This window comes from Saimiri boliviensis, chromosome 10, assembly GCF_048565385.1.
Source record: "Saimiri boliviensis isolate mSaiBol1 chromosome 10, mSaiBol1.pri, whole genome shotgun sequence".
NCBI lineage: Eukaryota > Metazoa > Chordata > Mammalia > Primates > Cebidae > Saimiri > Saimiri boliviensis.
In genome coordinates, this window is record NC_133458.1 from 66978753 (window position 1) to 66997264 (window position 18512).

The 18512-nt window shown below is 36.6% G+C and overlaps 1 protein-coding gene across 6 annotated transcripts in view; it reads left to right on the plus strand.

The window, feature by feature from the left end:
• CDK14 (cyclin dependent kinase 14) overlaps window positions 1-18512 on the plus strand; it is a 689971-nt gene that overhangs the window by 290464 nt on the left and 380995 nt on the right. For all 6 annotated transcript variants that reach the window (XM_074379395.1, XM_074379396.1, XM_010345161.3 and 3 more), the window contains one exon: window positions 13446-13525. In XM_074379395.1, coding sequence (XP_074235496.1) covers window positions 13446-13525 — 80 coding nt within the window. The remainder of the gene's footprint in view (window positions 1-13445; window positions 13526-18512) is intronic.

The window sequence follows — 18512 nt, forward strand, 5'->3', positions numbered from 1 at the left end:
TTCCACCCACCTCTCACTAGCTCTATCTTTCCTCACCCCTCTTTTCTTTCCCTCCCTCCTTCCCTCCTTCCCATCCTCATTTTTGTTTAACACATCACATTCTCTCCCTCAGAATTTTTGTGCAGCTTGTTTTATCTACCTGAAATGTTCTTGGCTTATTCTTTTTTCAGCTTAATCCTTTCCTGTGGAACCTAAAACTAGATTCTCTTTTCTTTTCCCTTCCTTCCTTCCTCCCTTCCTTCCTTCCTTCCTCCCTTCCTTTTCTCTGACTCTTTTCCTCTCTTTTCTCTCTTTATTTGCTCTCTCTCTTTTCTCCTTTTTAAGAGATGGGCATGCTCTTTTGCCTTGGCTGGAGTGCAGCAGTACAATCATAACTCACTATAACCTTGAACTCTTGGGCTGTAGTGGTTCTCCAACCTCAGCATCCTAAGTAGCTGGGACTATAGGCATGTGCCATGATGCTCAGCTATTTTTAAAATATTTTATAGAGAGAAGGGGTCTTGCTATGTTGCCCAGGCATGTCTCCAGCTCATGGCCAGAACTGATCTTCCTGCTTAGCCTCCCTATTTTTTTTTATATAGTATGCTGAAATTTTCCCTCATCACATTTGTACCAATTCACATTATATTCTTTAACAAAGAATTTATTAAAGAAAATAACTAGTAGAGAAAATTGTCATAATACACTTCCATGAAGCCATCACCCAGATTCAAATATTGGCAACTCATGACTGACCATTTTCATCTACATTCATTCTCTCTAATTATTTTGAAAGAAACCCAAGATCTTACATTATTTTATATTAGATTTATTCTTGGAAAGATAAGCATTGTGTTTTAAAACACATGGCAATACTATATGATAACATGTAAAAAAAATTAAGTGGTTCCTTAATATCAACTATACAGTGTTAAAATACACTTTGTTTGAATCCAGAAAAATCGAGTCTGTACATTGCAATGAATTGCAGTTACATGTCAATCTTTTAGTCTATGGGTTCTCCTACCCTGCCTTATTTCCCCCTTGAAATCGACTTGTTGAAGAAATAGATTCATTTCTTTTATAGAGCTTTATCAAGTCTGGATTTTCCTTATTGTTTCCTAATGGTGTTATTTAACTTGTTCCCTTATGCCCTTTAAATAAGTAGTTAGATTTAAACTTGGTCAGAATCTAACTGTTGATGATCTTCTAAGTGATTATGGTTAGCAAAATGGTGGTATTCAAATTCTGTCTTGCCTTCTTTGCTTGTTGCATGCAGTGCGTCTATAGAGAAACTTCTTCAAACCTGCAATATTTAATTATATTGAGGTACAGTATATATGAAAGAGTATGAAAGGGATGGAAAATGCTTGATATATTCTGAATTTAGAAGGTTTTTAAGTAGTGAAATAATTCTATAATACCCTCCAAAATGACCAATGAGTTTTTTTGTTGGTTTGTTTTATTTTAAAACTTACAAATTTAAACATACTTTGTATCTTTAAATTGCAGGTATTATTTTAATAATGCACAAATTGTCTCATTTGACAAATGAGAGCCTTTGGACTCCCTTTGACATGCCTCAGTCGTTTTTGTACTTAGGTGTTCTGTGCCTGTTTCCTTGGCTAGACTATTGGCTCCTTAAATGGAAGGACTTGGCTGTATTGTTTATCATTTATCCCAAACACAGATTCATAGTCTTTCAGTTAATATTTATTGAATAAGGGGTGGGATTTTAATATTTCATTAAGTGAAAGGCTGTCTTATAGAAGAGGACCTACTTTAGTCTGTGGATTTAGAACTTGAATCAGAGAGTAGAACTTAAAGGAAGCATTTTTGTCTCAACACAGGGAAGAACTAAATAATTTGGATTTTTATAGAGGAGTTTGGGTTCCATCAAAGTCTTTTGGGGACTACTTTGTTCCAGGCAGTGAGAATATAAGGATAGACCATTAAGCCAGTGAAGATCTTTTTTGTCTCCTTAGCCTGGATGATTACCGAGGTTACTTTTAATTGTGAAATGATAGGACCCTAAAATCCTTTGTTGACAGATGTTATTTTTAGAAAGGTGCAAATTTCAGTGGCTTAAAATTGTTGAAATATACATAATTTTTTTCCTATGAACATTATATGCCACTCTAATATTGTTTCAAAGTAATATGAGTTTGTACATTTGATAAAGCATTGATAATGATGAATCATGCTTTAGTAGAAATCAGTTCTTTTTTATAGGCAATAATTGTTGATTGGATGTGCCATTTTCTCATTGCATTAAATCTTTTTGCATTGCTAGTCAAATACTAATAAATAGCCACTGTAATATTGTTTTATTAATCTTTGGATTTTATTTAAAAAGAAATTAATGTGTCCATTTGTGCTTGGTTGGTTGCACTTTTGAGGTTTTACTGAAGAAATATTTGCCTAGACCAACGTCCTGAAGCATTCCTCAATGTCTTCTTTTAGTAGTAAGCTTCTTCAAGCAAACAATCAACAAAGTGAAGAGACAGCCTATAGAATGGGAGAAAATACTTGCAAACTATTCATCAGATAAGGGATTAATAACCAAATACATAAGGAACTCAAACAAATAGAAAACAAAAAACAGCCAAAAAAATCCCCCCAAATCTCTAAAGGTTGATTAAAAAATGGGGAAAACATCTGAATAGACATTTCTCAAAAGAAGAGATACACAACAGGTATATGAAAAAATGCCCAACATCATTAAAAATCAGATAATTATGAATCAAAACCACAGTGAGATACCATCTTACTCCAGTTTAAATGGCTTTTATCCAAAACACAGGCAATAACAAATAGCGATGAGGATGTGGAGGAAGGGGAATGCTTGTATGCTGTTGGTGGGAATGTAAATTAGTGCAGCCACTATGGAGAACAGTATGGAGGATCCTCAAAAAGCTAGAACTACCATATGATCCAGCAATCCCACACCTGGCTGTATCTATTCAAAAGAAAGGAAATCAATGGTTGAGATAGTGGATGCCTCAGTTACCGTAATTTGATCATTACACATTGTACCCTTATATCAGAATATCACATGTACTCTGTAAATATGTACAACTATTATGTGTCCATAAATTTTTAAAAAAGAAATTAAGACAAACTAGTTTTAGTCTTCTTCCACTTCTCTCTATATTACTTTGATATAGATTAGGGCAAGGTATAATTAGTGACAGTTGACTTTGAAATTCTAATTTATTTTTTAGGAATAGAGTATAGTTAACACTTTTAGGATATTCCTGAATAGCAAATGTTAAACACTATTGAAATGACTTCTTATTCACATATGAATAAAAATTGAATTTAGGTGACAGTAACGATGTCATGAATATTTGGTTAAATGTAATTTTTCAAATAATGTATGTAATACAGTATAGTAAGCATTTTAACTATCATTTAAAGAGTGAATTAATAAATGAAACACTTAGTATAATTTTAAATATTTTCTATAACATTGCCAAAGATGTATAAATTCTTCCAAAAATATTGCCCTTGTTACACTCCAGCTTTCTACTGTTACTCATTCGCTCCGTAGTATCTACATTTCCTTCTATTGCCTCTAGACCAATACAGCAAGGAAACAAGGGCATTGTATCTGTATGTACTTGATATTATTTTCCTTTGCAGTTTCTCTTGAGACAAAATCATAATGGAAGAGAGAAGCAGAATATATTAAATTTCCCAGAGTATATTAAATTTATTTTGGGCATATTGCTTTAATTTCCTTCATATCCTCTAGATATAATTTCTTCTAGGCGTTAGCACATGGACACTATTTTCAAAGATGACCCAGATAATATTTGTAATTTTGTTTTCTTGTACTAAGTTATTCTATTAATTTGAAGTGACTAATGGAATAGAAGACTTTTAGGCTTTCCTTTGAGAATTTTTTGTCCTTAAGAAAGTTCTTTTTGAGAATCATCTTTTGAAACTGGAAAATGTACTTTGAGCTAAGTGGGGAATTTTCCTTTATTGCTTTTGCAAAACGTTAAATGAACAAATGAATGAATGGTTGAAAAAATAAATAGGCTGCTTTCCTTATTTAAAGCTTCTAGACCTTGCTTTACTCCCACAAGAAAATTTTATATTTACAAATTTAGGGCACACAGATGTGTGGACAAAGTTTCTGAAATGGAAAGATTTGGACTTGTGCTTTGTGCTTAGAAACAGTTTGAAAGTTGGATCCCCTTTCAGCCTGGCTCTACCTGGCTACCCAATGTCTCCATGTCCCTGTACATGGAGATATTCTCCCCACCCCCACCCAGTGCAGTTCTTCCTGGTACAGCACTTTGAAGCTCTTGATGTGTGGTGGGCAGACTAAAGCTATGAGTCACGGCTCCTTTGGGCCAAGCTGGGAATGATAGTTATTGGAAAAATAAGAGAATAAGCATAAAGAATCTTTGAAATAAAATGGCTCTCTATACAGTCTAAAGCAACTACAGGCAAATTTGGCAGTAACTGCAATAGAACGTACAATGTTAATATTAGCACAATTTAGAGCCCTTCTTTCAATCATGTTATTTACCTGAATTAATGTATCCACTGGCAATCAAACCCTGATTGCCTTCTATTCATTAGGCTTTGATTTAATTAATAAGTCTTGTTAAGGAGGGATCTTCAATGTTTTTCTGTAAACAGCTCTAATTTATTGATTCAATTTGATTTTTGTAATTATTTTAAGTTATTTAAATCAATGTTTGAATTCTGTGTTAAGCTTTCATAAAATAGGTTAAATTCACAAGATAATTAGAAGACACAATGTTCATTTTGTTTTACATACAGTAATATATCTTCTTTGATATCTTTAAAAACTTCCATTTAGTAACTTAGACTTTCAAATATTTCAGGCCATACTAAACTTTAAAATAAGTGTGGGTGCAGTGGTTCACACCAGCACTTTAGGAGGGTGAGGCAAGAGGATCACTTGAGCTCAGGAGTTCAAGACTAGCCTGGGCAACATAGTGAGGCCCTTTCTCTAAATAATTTTTTTTAAAGAATTAGCCTGATGTGGTGGCATGTCTCTGTAGTTTCAGCTACTCTGCAGGCTGAGGTAGGAGACTCTCTTGAGTCCAGGAGATGGAGGATGCAGTGAGCCATAATCATGCCATTGCACTCTAGCCTGGGCAACAGAGTGAGACCTTGTCTCAAAAACAAACCACCAAAAAAAGATTTAAAATATACATGCACAAAAGTAGAATATTTTAAAATTTCTTTTTTTTATTATTTCTTTTTTTTTTTTTTTTTTTTTTTTATTTTAGGTTCTGGGGTACATGTGCAGATCATGCCAGATTGTTGCATAGGTACACACATGGCAGTGTGGTTTGCTGCCTCCATCCCCCTGTCACCTACATCTGGCATTTCTCCCCATGTTATCCCTCCCCACCTTTCCCATCCCCCTGCTGTCCCACTATTACCCTGCAACAGACCCTAGTGTGTGATGCTGCCCTCCCTGTGTCCCTGTGTCCCTGTGTTCTCATTGTTCAGCACCCAGCTATGTGTGAGAACATGTGGTGTTTGATTTTCTGTTCTTGTATCAGTTTGCTGAGAATGATGGTTTCCAGATTAATCCATGTCCCTACAAAGGAAATGAACTCATAATATTTTATGGCTGCATAGTATTTCATGGTATATATGTGCCACATTTTCCTTGTCCAGTCTATTGTTGATGGGTATTTGGGTTGGTTCCAGTTCTTTGCTATTGTAAACAGTGCTGCTATTAACATCCATGTGCATGTATCTTTATAATAGAATGATTTATAATCCTTTGGGTATATACCCAGTAATGGGATTGCTGGGTCAAATGGAATTTCTATTTCTAGGTCCTTGAGGAATTGCCACACTGTCTTCCACAATGGTTGAACTAGTTTACACTCCCAGCAACAGTGTAAAAGTGTTCCTATTTCTCCATATCCTCTCCAGCATCTATTGTCTCCAGATTTTTTAATGATCACCATTCTAACTGGCGTGAGATGGTATCTCAATGTGGTTTTGATTTGCGTTTCTCTAATAATCAGTGATGATGAGCATTTTTTCATGTTTTTTTGGCCTCATATATGTCTTCTTTTGAAAAGTGTCTGTTCATATCCTTCACCCACTTTTGGATGGGTTTGTTTTTTTCTTGTAAATCTGTGTTAGTTCTTTGTAGATTCTGGATATTAGCCCTTTGTCAGATGGGTAGATTGCAAAAAGTTTTTCCCATTCCGTTGGTTGCCAGTTTACTTCTAATGATGTTTTTTTTTGCTGTACAGAAGCTCTGCCATTTAATTAGGTCCCATTTTTCTATTTTGGCTTTAGTTGCCAATGCTTTTGGTATTTTAGTCATGAAGTCCTTGCCTATGCTTATGTCCTGAATGGTTTTGCCTAGGTTTTCTTCTAGAGTTTTTATGGTGTTAGGTCTTATGTTTAAGTCTTTAATCCATCTGGAGTTAATTTTAGTGTAAGGTGTCAGGAAGGGGTCCAAATTCTGCTTTCTGCACACTGCTAGCCAGTTTTCTCAACACCATTTATTAAACAGGGAATCCTTTCCCCATTGCTTGATTTTGTCAGGTTTGTCAAAGATCAGATGGTTGTAGATGTGTGGCATTGCCTCTGAGGCCTCTATTCTGTTCCGTTGGTCTATATCTCTGTTTTGGTACTAGTACCCTGCTGTTTTGGTTACTGTAGCCTTGTAGTGTGGTTTGAAGTCAGGTAGCATGATACCTCCAGCTTTGTTCTTTTTGCTTAGAATTGACTTGGCTGTGCGGGCTCTCTTGTGGTTCTATATGAAGTTTAAGGTGGGTTTTTTCTAGTTCTGTGAAGAAGGTCATTGGTAGCTTGATGGGGATAGTGTTGAATCTATAAATTACTTTGGGCAGTATGGCCATTTTCACAATATTGATTCTTCCTAACCATGAGCATGGGAAGTTTATTCATCTGTTTGTGTCCTCTCTTATTTCCTTGAGCAGTGGTTTGTAGTTCTCCTTGAAGAGGTCCTTTACATCCTTTGTTAGTTGTGTTCCTCAGTATTTTATTCTCTTTGTGGCAATTGTGAATGGCAGTTCACTCATGATTTGGCTCTCTGTTAGTCTGTTATTGGTGTATTATGCTTGTGATTTCTGCACATCGATGTTGTATCCTGAGACTTTGCTGAAGTTGCTTATCAGTTTCAGGAGATTCTGGGCTGAGATGAGAGGGTCTTCTAAATATACAATCATGTTGTCTGCTAGAAACAATTTGACTTCCTCCTTTCCTAATTGAATATCCTTTTTTTTTCCCCTTGCCTAATTGCTCTGGCTAGAACTTCCAATACTATATTGAATAGGAGTGGTGACAGAGGGCATCCTTGTCTAGTGCTGGATTTCAAAGGGAGTGCTCCAGTTTTTGCCCGTTCAGTATGATATTGGCTGTTGGTTTGTTGTAAATAGCTTTTATTATTTTGAGGTATGTTCCTTTGATACCTAGTTTATTGAGAGTTTTTAGCATAAAGGGCTGTTGAATTTTGTGGAGGATCTCATCTGCATCTATTGAGATAATCATGTGGTTTTTGTCTTTGGTTCTTTTTATGTGGTGGATTACGTTTATAGACTTATATATGTTGAACAAGCCTTTTCTTGTTTAGTGCTTCATTCGGGAGCTCTTATAAAGCAGGACTGGTGGTGATGAAATCTCTGAGCAATTGCTTATTTGTAAAGGATTTTATTTCTCCTTCACTTATGAAGCTTAGTTTGGCTGGATATGAAATTCTAGGTTGAAAGTTCTTTTCTTTGATGATGTTGAATTTTGGCCCCCCTTCTCTTCTGGCTTGTAGGGTTTCTGAGGAGAGATCCACTGTGAGTCTGATGGGCTTCCCTTTGTGGGTAACCCAATCTTTCTCTCTGGCTGCCCTTAACCGTTTTCCTTAACTTCAATCCTGGTGAAACTGATGATTATGTGCCTTGGGGTTGCTCTTCTTCAGGAATATCTTTGTGGTGGTCTCTGTATTTCCTGGACTTGAATGGTGGCCTGCCTTGCTAGGTTGGGGGAGTTCTCCTGGATGATATCCTGAAGAGTGTTTTCCAGCTGGGATCTATTCTCTTTGTCACATTCAGGTACACCTATCAAAAATAGATTAGGTATTTTCACATAATCCCATGTTTCTTGGAGGCTTCATTCATTTCACTCTTTTTTCTCTGTTCTTGCCTACTCATTTTATTTCACTGAGTTGATCTTCAATCTCTGATATCCTTTCTTCTGCTTGGTTGATTCAGCTATTGAAACTTGTATATGCTTTGTGAAGTTCTCATGCTGTGTTTTTCACCTCCATCAAGTCTTTTATATTCTTCTGCAAGCTGTTTATTCTAGTTAGCATCTCATTTAACCTTTTTTCTACATTCTTAGTTTCTTTGCATTGGGTTAGCACATGTTCTTTTAGCTCTGAGAAGTTTGTTATTACCCACCTTCTGAAGCCTGTTTCTGTCCGTTCATCAGATTCATTCTCCATTTATCTTTGATCCCTAGCTGGTGAGGATTGTTATCCCTTGGAGGAGGAGAGATGTTCTGGATTTTGGTGTTTTTATCCTTTTTGGGCTGGTTTCTTCCCATCTTAGTGGCTTTATCCACCTGTGGTCTTTGTCGTTGATGACTTTCAGATGGGGTCCCTGAGTGGATGTCTTTTTTGTTGATGTTGAAGCTATTTCCTTTTTTTTCTTAGTTTTCCTTCTAACAGTCAGGCCCCTCTGCTGCAGGACTGATGGATGTCCACTCCAGACCCTGCTTGCCTGGAGATCACCCATGGGGGCTGCAGAACAGTAAGGGTTGCTGCCGGTTTCTTCTTCTGTTATCTTCTTCCCAGAAGGGCACCTGCCAGATGTCAGCCTGAGCTGTCCTTTATGAGGTGTCTCTTTGGGTATACAGGAGTTGGGGAGCTGCTTAAGGAGCCAGTCTGTTCCCTCTAGGAGCTCATGTGCTGTGCTGGGAGCTCCCTTTTTCCCTGCAGAGCTGCTGGGCAGGTACCTTTAAGTCTGCTGCAGTGGAACTCATAACTGCCTCTTTTCCCAGGTGCTCTGACCTAGGAAGGTCAGTTTTATTTGTAAGTTCCTGATGTGCTACTGCCTTTTTTTAGAGATGCTTTGCCCCACGTGGAGTAGTCTAGTCTCAGTATGCTAGCAGAGGCATTGCTGAGCTGCTGCAGGCTCTGCCCAGCTGCTGTTTGAACTGCCTTGGTAGTGGTGGACTGCCTCAGTAGTGTTGGATGCCCTTCCCCCACTGAGCTGGACCATCCTGGGTCCAGCTGCACTTGTTGCTAAACTCATTTCAGATTGCTTGTTTTGTGGGGGTGGTACCCACTAAGCCAGATCACCTGGCTCCCTGTCTCAGCCCCCCTCCCTTTCAGTTGAATGGGCGGCTCTGTCTCCCAGGCATTTCAGGCATCAGTTGAAACAGCCACCCAGATTTGTGTGAGTTTCTGTGCACCAACCCACAACACCAGCCGTGCTGAAAACTCATGGTGCTTTTCAACCTGGGAGTCTTCTGGTCTGTTGGCAGTGAAAACTTGTTTGGAAATGCAGTGAGCATTCACCCTCTGTGTTGTTCTTGCTGAGAACTGCACTCCAGAGCTGTTCCTATTTGACCATCTTGGATCCTCTCTGTTTCATTTAGTATAGGAAGGACTGTAGTCCTAGCTACTCAGGAGGCTGAGGTGGGAGGACTGCTTTAGCCAAGGAGTTCGAGGCTGCAGTAAGCTATAATGACACCTCTGTACTCTGGCCTGAGATGCGCCTGGCATCACCTGGGGAGTCGACTCTGTGAACTTGCCCAGAGTTTCTCAGACCCAGTGCCTAAAATTTCTTAATGTTATTTTTTCCACTGGTACTTTTTCTAAAAGTAGACTCAGTGACTTAACATTTTTACTAGGCCTTAAAACTAAGAGATTCATTAGTTGCTGAGGGTTGAGACATGTAGAGAAAAACTAATTAAGAAAGGAGAAAGTCACAGTGACTCTTAGGTTAAAGAGCAATTTGGTAATCAATATGATTCTTAATAGGAAACCAATGAAGCAATCATAGAAAAGGGAGATGCTTATTAGTGGTCTGTGCTCAGATTATTAAAGGTTAGTGAGTGTTTTGAAACTTGTCTGCTGGGTGCAAAAAGGTTAATTAACAAAGCGTTCTACAAATTCTAAAATTTAGAGGAAATAAAAAATTTTCTATACGTAGATGTATTAAACACAAAGAGACCACACACCTTTTATTTGTAAAAAGAAAATAAACATTTAAACCCAACATGAAATTACATGTTGAAAGCTTTATCAAATTTTAATAATTTTGGAATTTTTTGGAAATAATACTTTTAGTGATTCATTCTGGACTTACTTTGCAGGTATGTTGAGGAAAATGTCAGTATACTATTATAGCAGCATCAATATTCATTCAGTGAAATATTTTGAGAATCTACTCTGCCAAGAAGGTCTAAATACTGGGCAAATAACAGTTTATAAAGCGGAAAAAGTTCTTTCATTTCTGGAACTTATTGTGCAGTATATATTTTAAGGAAATTATAGTTTCAAATCATGTAATACATAAAATCTCAGTGTCATTAACTATTTAGATGATCATAACTTATTAAAAACAAACACTTGGAGGTTCAATTCATGGAGAATTCTGAATCTGAATTCCATGAACCTAGGTCTTGTTTTTTTATGCAGTTATAGAAAATATTTTCAAAAACCTTTTTCACCACAAAAATGATACAAATTAGTTAATGAAGTTACTTAACGGAATCCATGTGTAGTTGCACTTTAGAAATGAGTGTTGATTCAGTTAAAGGCTGGTGTCCTTTCAGTGTATTATAGGGCAATCATAGTTTCATGCCTGAGAATGTGCTATAAGGACACAACCTACGGAAGCATGCGGTCCTTATATTCCAGAACTCAGTTCACAGTGCATGATACATACAAGTTAATACTCTCAAGAGAACTGGAAAGCTTTGCAAGAAAAAGATTGTGTGTGTGTGTTTTATGGGTGAGGGGAAAATATCTGTAAATTAGGGGAAAATTCCAAGCAGTTCCTGGAATCAGTTACTGCCTCCTCAGGGAGCCAGTGATGAGCTCAACTGGGCTGAGAAAAATTCATGCAGATGTCAGCATTGACTGCATCCCAGCCTCAAGCCCCGCCAAAGTGCTTAGTCCTAAAAGACAAAGTGAAGAGTACAAGGTACAGTCTCCAGCTGAACCCCATGTGTATAGTAATTTTTTTTGCCTGTACCTGGGTGCTTAGAGCACAAACAGGATTAGAAAAAATCAAGAAAATATACTCAAGGGAAGAGGATGCAGAACAGAAAAGCAGCAGGCCTGTCCTCTCTGCTAAAACTGGAGGAAAAAGAAACACAGTTCCTAACCTTGTGGAGATGGTACATTGTGGAGCCTTATAATCAGGTGTCCCTATCCCATTACTGTAACCAGTAATAATGTAGTTCAGCAATCAATTCAATGAGAAATGCCACTAAGATGGTTCAACTATGATGAATTCCTGGGCCTTTTGAGTTTTATGTCTATGACAGTTTTAGAGCAAAAACAGACAAAATAGATGTAGGTTTAAAAAAGAGACATTCAAATTATTTCAGATTCAGACACTGGATTCTCAGGCCGACTAAGTTCTTCTTTGCTAGTTCTTTATACTCTAGAGATCTTTGGTAGCCATTTAAATTGCAGTAAGAAACCATTTTTGACCTATTAGATTGGCAAAATCAGACACTGAGAACATGTAGCCTAGGTGAAAGAGGAGAGGTAAAGGAACTCTATTTGCTATAGGAAAGGATACTAAATATTTTGTTGGTATCCTCTCCTCTATTTTGGATGATTTTCCAGTATTTATCAGAATTGGAAATTAGAAATGCACATACCTTTGACCTTGCAATTGCCCTTTTAGGAATTTTATCTTACAGACCTGTTTTGAAAAGATGAAATTACACATACAAGAATACCTGTTGCATCATTATAGTAGCAAAATTTGGGAACAAGCTAAATAACTGTCAATAGAGGACTGGGGTTAAATGTAGTATACTCTACTCATACATAAGAACACCCTGTCGTTTTTGAAAGCAAAAGGCAGTTTTCTATGGATTTATAAGGAAGTCACCAAAATATATTGTTAAGTGACATAAACAATATAGAGTATACTCTATATTGTACACTACCATTTTTGTTATGTGTATATATGTTTATATTTTTGTGTATATATATGTGATAAATATATATGGAAATCTATATGTCCTGCACCTTTAGCATTTTTTGTATAGTTGGCTCTCCATATTCAAGGTTTCTGCATCTAGAAATTAAACAACTTTGGATTGAAATATTTGGGAAAAAGACAGATAATGTAACAATTAAAATTATACATATAAAAATGCAGTATAACAACTATTTACATAGTGTTTATATTGTATTAGGTATTATAAGGAATCTGGAGATTATTTAAAGTGTATGGGTGGGTGTACATAGGTTTTATGCAAACACTACAGTATTTTATGTAATAGACTTACACATTCTCTGATTTTGGTATCAAAGGGGATCCTGGAACCAATCTACTGAGAATTATATATGTGATTTTGTTTTGTCCTATTTTAGTTAACAAACAAATCAAATAAAGTATGCTTCTAGGCCCAGTGTGGGTAGAAAATAGAACACTCAAGGAGGGGGTCTAATATAGATAGTCACATCTTTGATTGATGACAGAATTGACTGGATAAAAAGATATCTCCATAGCATAATCTTACTTTTAATTGGAGCCAATCCACATTTAGAATGTGTCTGGAAGGACCATCTGCTTTGGATAGGTCTTGTGTAATCTTGTAATGGTAAAATATTCATAACTTTTTTGATGACATACTGTAATATAAAACACAACTAAACCAAATTTAATTTTAGGAGGCTGTAGTAAAAAACAAAAAAAAAGGAAAAAAATGGCAATGGGTGTTGTTGGGACAGAGAGAGAGAGAGAGAGAGAGAGAGAGAAAGAGAGTGTGAGTGTCAAGTTTCTAAGTTTGTGTCCTTGGGAATTGAATGACCTAGCTAAAGACTAAAAATGAAGACATTTCAGCAGAAGGAACAAAGAAGGAGCTATTGGGGAAACCAAGAATGGAGTTATTTTTGATTGCTTCATTTTTAATTAATCTGAGAATAATTGTCAATGGTGGTGATTTGGTTAAATACTAGTTTCATTCTGGAAGGAACACAGTGAATCACAGAAAACTTCAGTTAAATCTTGGCCTATGCAAGTATGAATATTTAAAATGGTGAATATTTATGATGATGATATAGAATTCTGAGCCTTATTAAAACTAATCTTGCTTTGGGTGTATAATTGAGTCACTGACATTTTTAGCATAAAAGTGAATTTATTTACTTATATAAATAAATTATAAGGAAGACAATTCAAACTATAATGGGCACATATTTTCATGGATTCACTTACCTCTTCTTTCATTTGTTGCAGGGTAAATGGGAAGTTGGTAGCTCTGAAGGTGATCAGGCTGCAGGAAGAAGAGGGGACACCTTTCACAGCTATCAGGGAAGGTAGGCACTTTTCCTTGTGTTTGCTTTTGTGTTTCTATGGTCCCCATAGCTATTTAAATATTATACACATCTTAATATGCTGAGTTTTAAAATTACACAACTGTATCTTTTGTTGGAATATGTAAGCTGAAATTTAAAAATCAGTACCTCCTGCAGTCATATTAAGTCATGTTAAATGAAACAAGGCCATTCTACTGTATACTCAGATGTGGAATAAAACTGCTGTGCCTTGATGGTAAAGCTATTTAGGTAACTGAGGAGTTTTATATGTCTGCTACTATTTATAGAGTTCTTAGATACATATTAGTTTAACATTACTCACTACTGATGATTTTTAAGGAAAGTCCTGAAAAATGGGGATATGTCATGTGGCATGCCATCTTATTAGTCATTCGAATTTCTAGTCTTTATTTCTTTGTTTCTGTCCTTTAATGTACTTTTATTGGTTTTTCTTATTGGAAAGAAGATAATATAGACATTTTTTATATATTAGGGTCATTTATGTTGTGATATTTTCCTCATCTGTTATTTCCTAAAATTTCTTTTATAATGTAGTTATTCACTACATATAAGATTTTAATTCTTATGAAATTAAATAGTTCTTTGCTTTGGTATCTGCATAGGAAAGTTTTTCTATTCCAAGAGAATCAAATATCATTTTTTTATTAGTGGGAACTTTTCAGTTCAGTTTAATAACTTTTAGGATAAGTAGGTTTACCTCTACTGCATTTTCAAAAGTATGGATTATCTCGACGTAAGACTTCAGTTTATTTTTGCATTGTAGGGATCACAGCTATTTTTCTGTTCATCTATAGCAAGATAAATTAGTGGTTTGCTGCAATAATTTATCAAGGTATTAATGAACTAAATGTAGTCTGTTACTGGTCTGGTTTGTTTCCCACAACTATTGATACGATTTACATGTATCATTTTTGAAAGTCTTGTTTCTATTTCTACTTTTTCACCTCTTATTCTCCTTGTCATTCCATTTTAATTTTGTTTCCATCATTTATCTTTAGTGGAAACTGTTTTTTTTTTTTTTTTTTTTTCCAAGACAGAGTTTCACTCTTGTTACTCAGGCTGGAGTGCAATGGCGTGATCTCGGCTCACCGCAACCTCCGCCTCCTGGGTTCAAGCAGTTCTCCTGCCTTAGCCTCCCGAGTAGCTGGGACTACAGGCATGCGCCACCATGCCCAGCTAATTTTTGTATTTTTAGTAGAGACGGGGCTTCACCATGTTGACCAGATGGTCTTGATCTCTTGACCTCGTGATCCACCCACCTCGGCCTCCCAAAGTGCTGGGATTATAGGCGTGAGCCACCGCGTCCAGCCTGGAAACTGTTTTTATAAAGTTGTCAGTCACTTCCTTCTTGTCAAGTCAAATGTATACCTCTCTGTCTTATTTTACACAACCAAACTTACCAGATTGCGTGGTTGAAATAGTCTCTTCTATGACATCAGATTTTCCAAGTGGGTAGGTTTTTATCTTATGCTGACCCTTTCTCTAAGTTTGGAGGAGTTTCAGGACAGGAAAGGGCCACCTTTGTTTTTCTAATAAGCACTCTTTTCTAGGGGATATTATTTATTTCGTGAGTTTAAAGAGCAACCGTAAGTTGATATCCTACACATGCATCTCTTTAAGCCGAGACCTTGTCTTCATCTCTATTTCATATATCTATCTGCCTACTTTACATCTTCTTTTGAAAAAGCAGTATGTAAAAAGGATAATACATCACTACCAACCAAGATTCATTTCAGGAATACAAGGCTGGTTTAATCTTTAAAAATCAATCATTGTATAACAGTCACCTCAAACTTAACACATCTGAATGGAACTCATGATCCTCCCACCATAACTGAAACCATGTTCTCCCTATGTTAGTAATAGCAGCATCCAGTGCTCCCTCTACCCAAATCTAGCCATGAACAAGCCCTGTTGATTACCTCTCTAAATGATACCTAAAATCTGTCCACGTTCTCTCTCTCCACTGCCACCCCCAGTCCAGGATATCGTCAGTTTTTCCTTGGACTTCTGTAATAGCTTCTTAATTAGTCACTTCACTTCTCTTGCTTTACTATTGTCCTTTCTCTACTCTGTTACCAGTATAATATTTTTGAAAACTAAAATCATAACGTATCAATCCCCTTACTTAAAATCGTTTCAAGTCCTTTATGACTGATTTTCTTCAAACATGCTATAGAGTTTCCTGTCTCAGGAATTTCACACATGCTCTTTCCCATGGCTGAAATGCTCTTCCCTGGCTCTTTTTAGATCCAGCGGTCAATTCAAACATCTCATTTCAGAGTTTCATTGGGCATTTATCTAAATTAGTAGCTGAACATCATTTTATGCTTCTTTATTCTCCATATCACACACTCTTTTTATTTCCATTATAATTCTTATTGGAATCTGAAATTTTCTTTCCACTCTCTAAGTATATAATCTTAGTGAGGTCAGAGACCTTGTCTGATTGTTCACTGCTGTACCCTCAACATCTAGCATGGTAATCACTCTACAATAGTAAGTGACTTAAGGAAAATCAGTAAGCTAGAATCTGTAGATATGACAGATTGTTAGATACAGTCTGTTCCCTCAAGGAACCTGCCTTGCAAGTGGGAGGTAGAACGTATAAATCATAAGTTGAAGAGTAATATGTAGTGGCATATTAATGCCAAATTATTTATAAAAGATTGTGAAATCTAAAAGATTGTGATTTCTAAGGAAATTCTTCCATTAGTGATGAGAGGTAAAGTGTTAGCTGAGTCTTGAATTAGGTGTAAGATAGAAAAACAGTAAAAAGTAGATTGAAGAGAAGTTGTGTTCCAGACAGATATAGAAAAGGAGCTGAGATCAGAGAGCTCAGTGCCTTTGCCAAGTGCAGTGAATAGGAGGAATAGTTAAGATCAGGAGTTTTCAATTGATAGGGCAGGAGGGATGGGTAATTATTGCTGCATAGAAGTGGCTTTTGTCATCACTATAGTTGAACAATGCAACCGGTGTTTAGTGGATGAAAGCAAGTCATTTACATGAGAAACTCTAATACACAGGGAAGCTAACTATGGCTTGGGGCCTGCTGTTTGTTTTGGTAAATAAAGTTTTATTTGAAAGTGGCACTTCCATTCATTAATGTATTGTCTATGGCTGCTTTCATAGATAAAATTGAGTACTTTTGACAAATTGTGTGGTCCCCCAAACTTAAAGTACATGCTATTTGGCTATTCCCATGAAAGTTTGTCGATCTCTACTCTAATACAATAAACAGTTGTCTCATGTCCCATAAGCTTTTTAAATGTCCTACTGGGCCTTCATGCAGGTGAAAAATCTGTTTATGAACCCAAACCCAACTATGTTGCATATAAACAAAATATGCTCTGCACAGATTTAATAGATACCAAACTATCCAGGAATACAAGTACAGTGTAAATCAGGCGTCCCCAAACTACGGTCCGTGGGCCGCATGCAGCCCCCTGAGGCCATTTATCCGGTTCCCTGCCACACTTCAGGAAGGGGCACCTCTTTCATTGGTTGTCAGTGAGAGGAGCACAGTATGTGGCGGCCCTCCAACGGTCTGAGGGACAGTGAACTGGCCCCCTGTCTAAAAAGTTTGGTGACGCCTGGTGTAAATCATGGGAAATTGTATTTTGTTTTGTTTAAAACTTTACTACAACTTGTTCACATTTTGGAAAAATTCCTTAGTGGCCATACTGCTTGTGTTATTTAATTCAATAATTCAATACCCCTCGGTCTGCATTTGTAGTGGTTGTGTTTATTCTAATTCTGTACATAGATGTGAGCACCACTCTTCAACATGTTTTCCAGTATAGTTGTGTCTACTTACATATTTAAAGACTTTGTTCATTATAAATTGTTTTTATTTCTTTTTTGTATTATAGTTACTACAGATATAATGTATTTGAATTTATATTTATATATTTATATATAAATATTTGAAATTGTGTGTATATCTTGTTACATATGAATTCCATTCCAAAAGTAGTAAAATATTTGTCATATAAAGAGGGTTTTTAGTTTGAATGGATTGAAAATGATTGACTAAGATAGAACAACAGGTTTCTGTTGAGCTGTAGAGGAAGATAAGGTTAAAAGTGCTACTGTGTTTAATTATATTAGACCCTGAATATGAGAGAGGAGAGGGACAGGGATACTGGGCCAACAAGGAACCAGAAGAAGAATGAAACTGGCCAGCAGGCAGAATCCCTGGTATGCAGAGCGTGCACTAGAATTAATCAACTTAACCTTACTAGTCTTGGTACAAGGTGACAAGAAAGTTTGTAATGGTATTGAAGGATCCAGTGTGACAAGCGGGCCCATCAGTGAGAAGTCCAAGGGAAGAAGCAAGTAGGATCACATTGAAGTTGTTGATGATCTACTTATTCACATTGGCTGGGTGTGAGGCAAGCTCCTGAGGCTCATTAAAGGTTTTAGGAAACACAGAGAAGCAGGGAATGCAGGGAATCCTTAGCACACTGAGACCTGGCTTTGGCTGGCAACATGACTTCATTTTAAGCCATGAGATGAGCTTAGAAACTGACTCTTAGTTGCAGTTGTGTTGTAGAATACAGGGCTGTGTAGATGGCACCTTTTTCTGTGGGTTAGAGAGCCTCTGAAGACTTTTGAGCTAGGTGTATTAGGAAGAAAAATCATTTGCATATGATAGATTAGAAGAAGAAGAAACTGGAAGCTGATAAGTCAGTCATTCAAAGTAGTGTAGATTTGAAATTATGGGTTTCTTAGAAGTTAGTAACAAAAATGATATTGTATAGAAAGAGATGTCAGAGCTAAGTGAATTATTGATTATAGATTCAGAGGGAAATGACAATAGTTTTGAGTTTGAATGAGTGAAAAAATGGTGCCAGAGACAGAAATCGTTTGTGATTGCATGGAGAATTGCTTTTAAGACTTTGCAGTTTTGAAAGGCAGTTATCCAGTGTAATCTTCACATGATAGCCCTTTGAAGAAGTTTAAA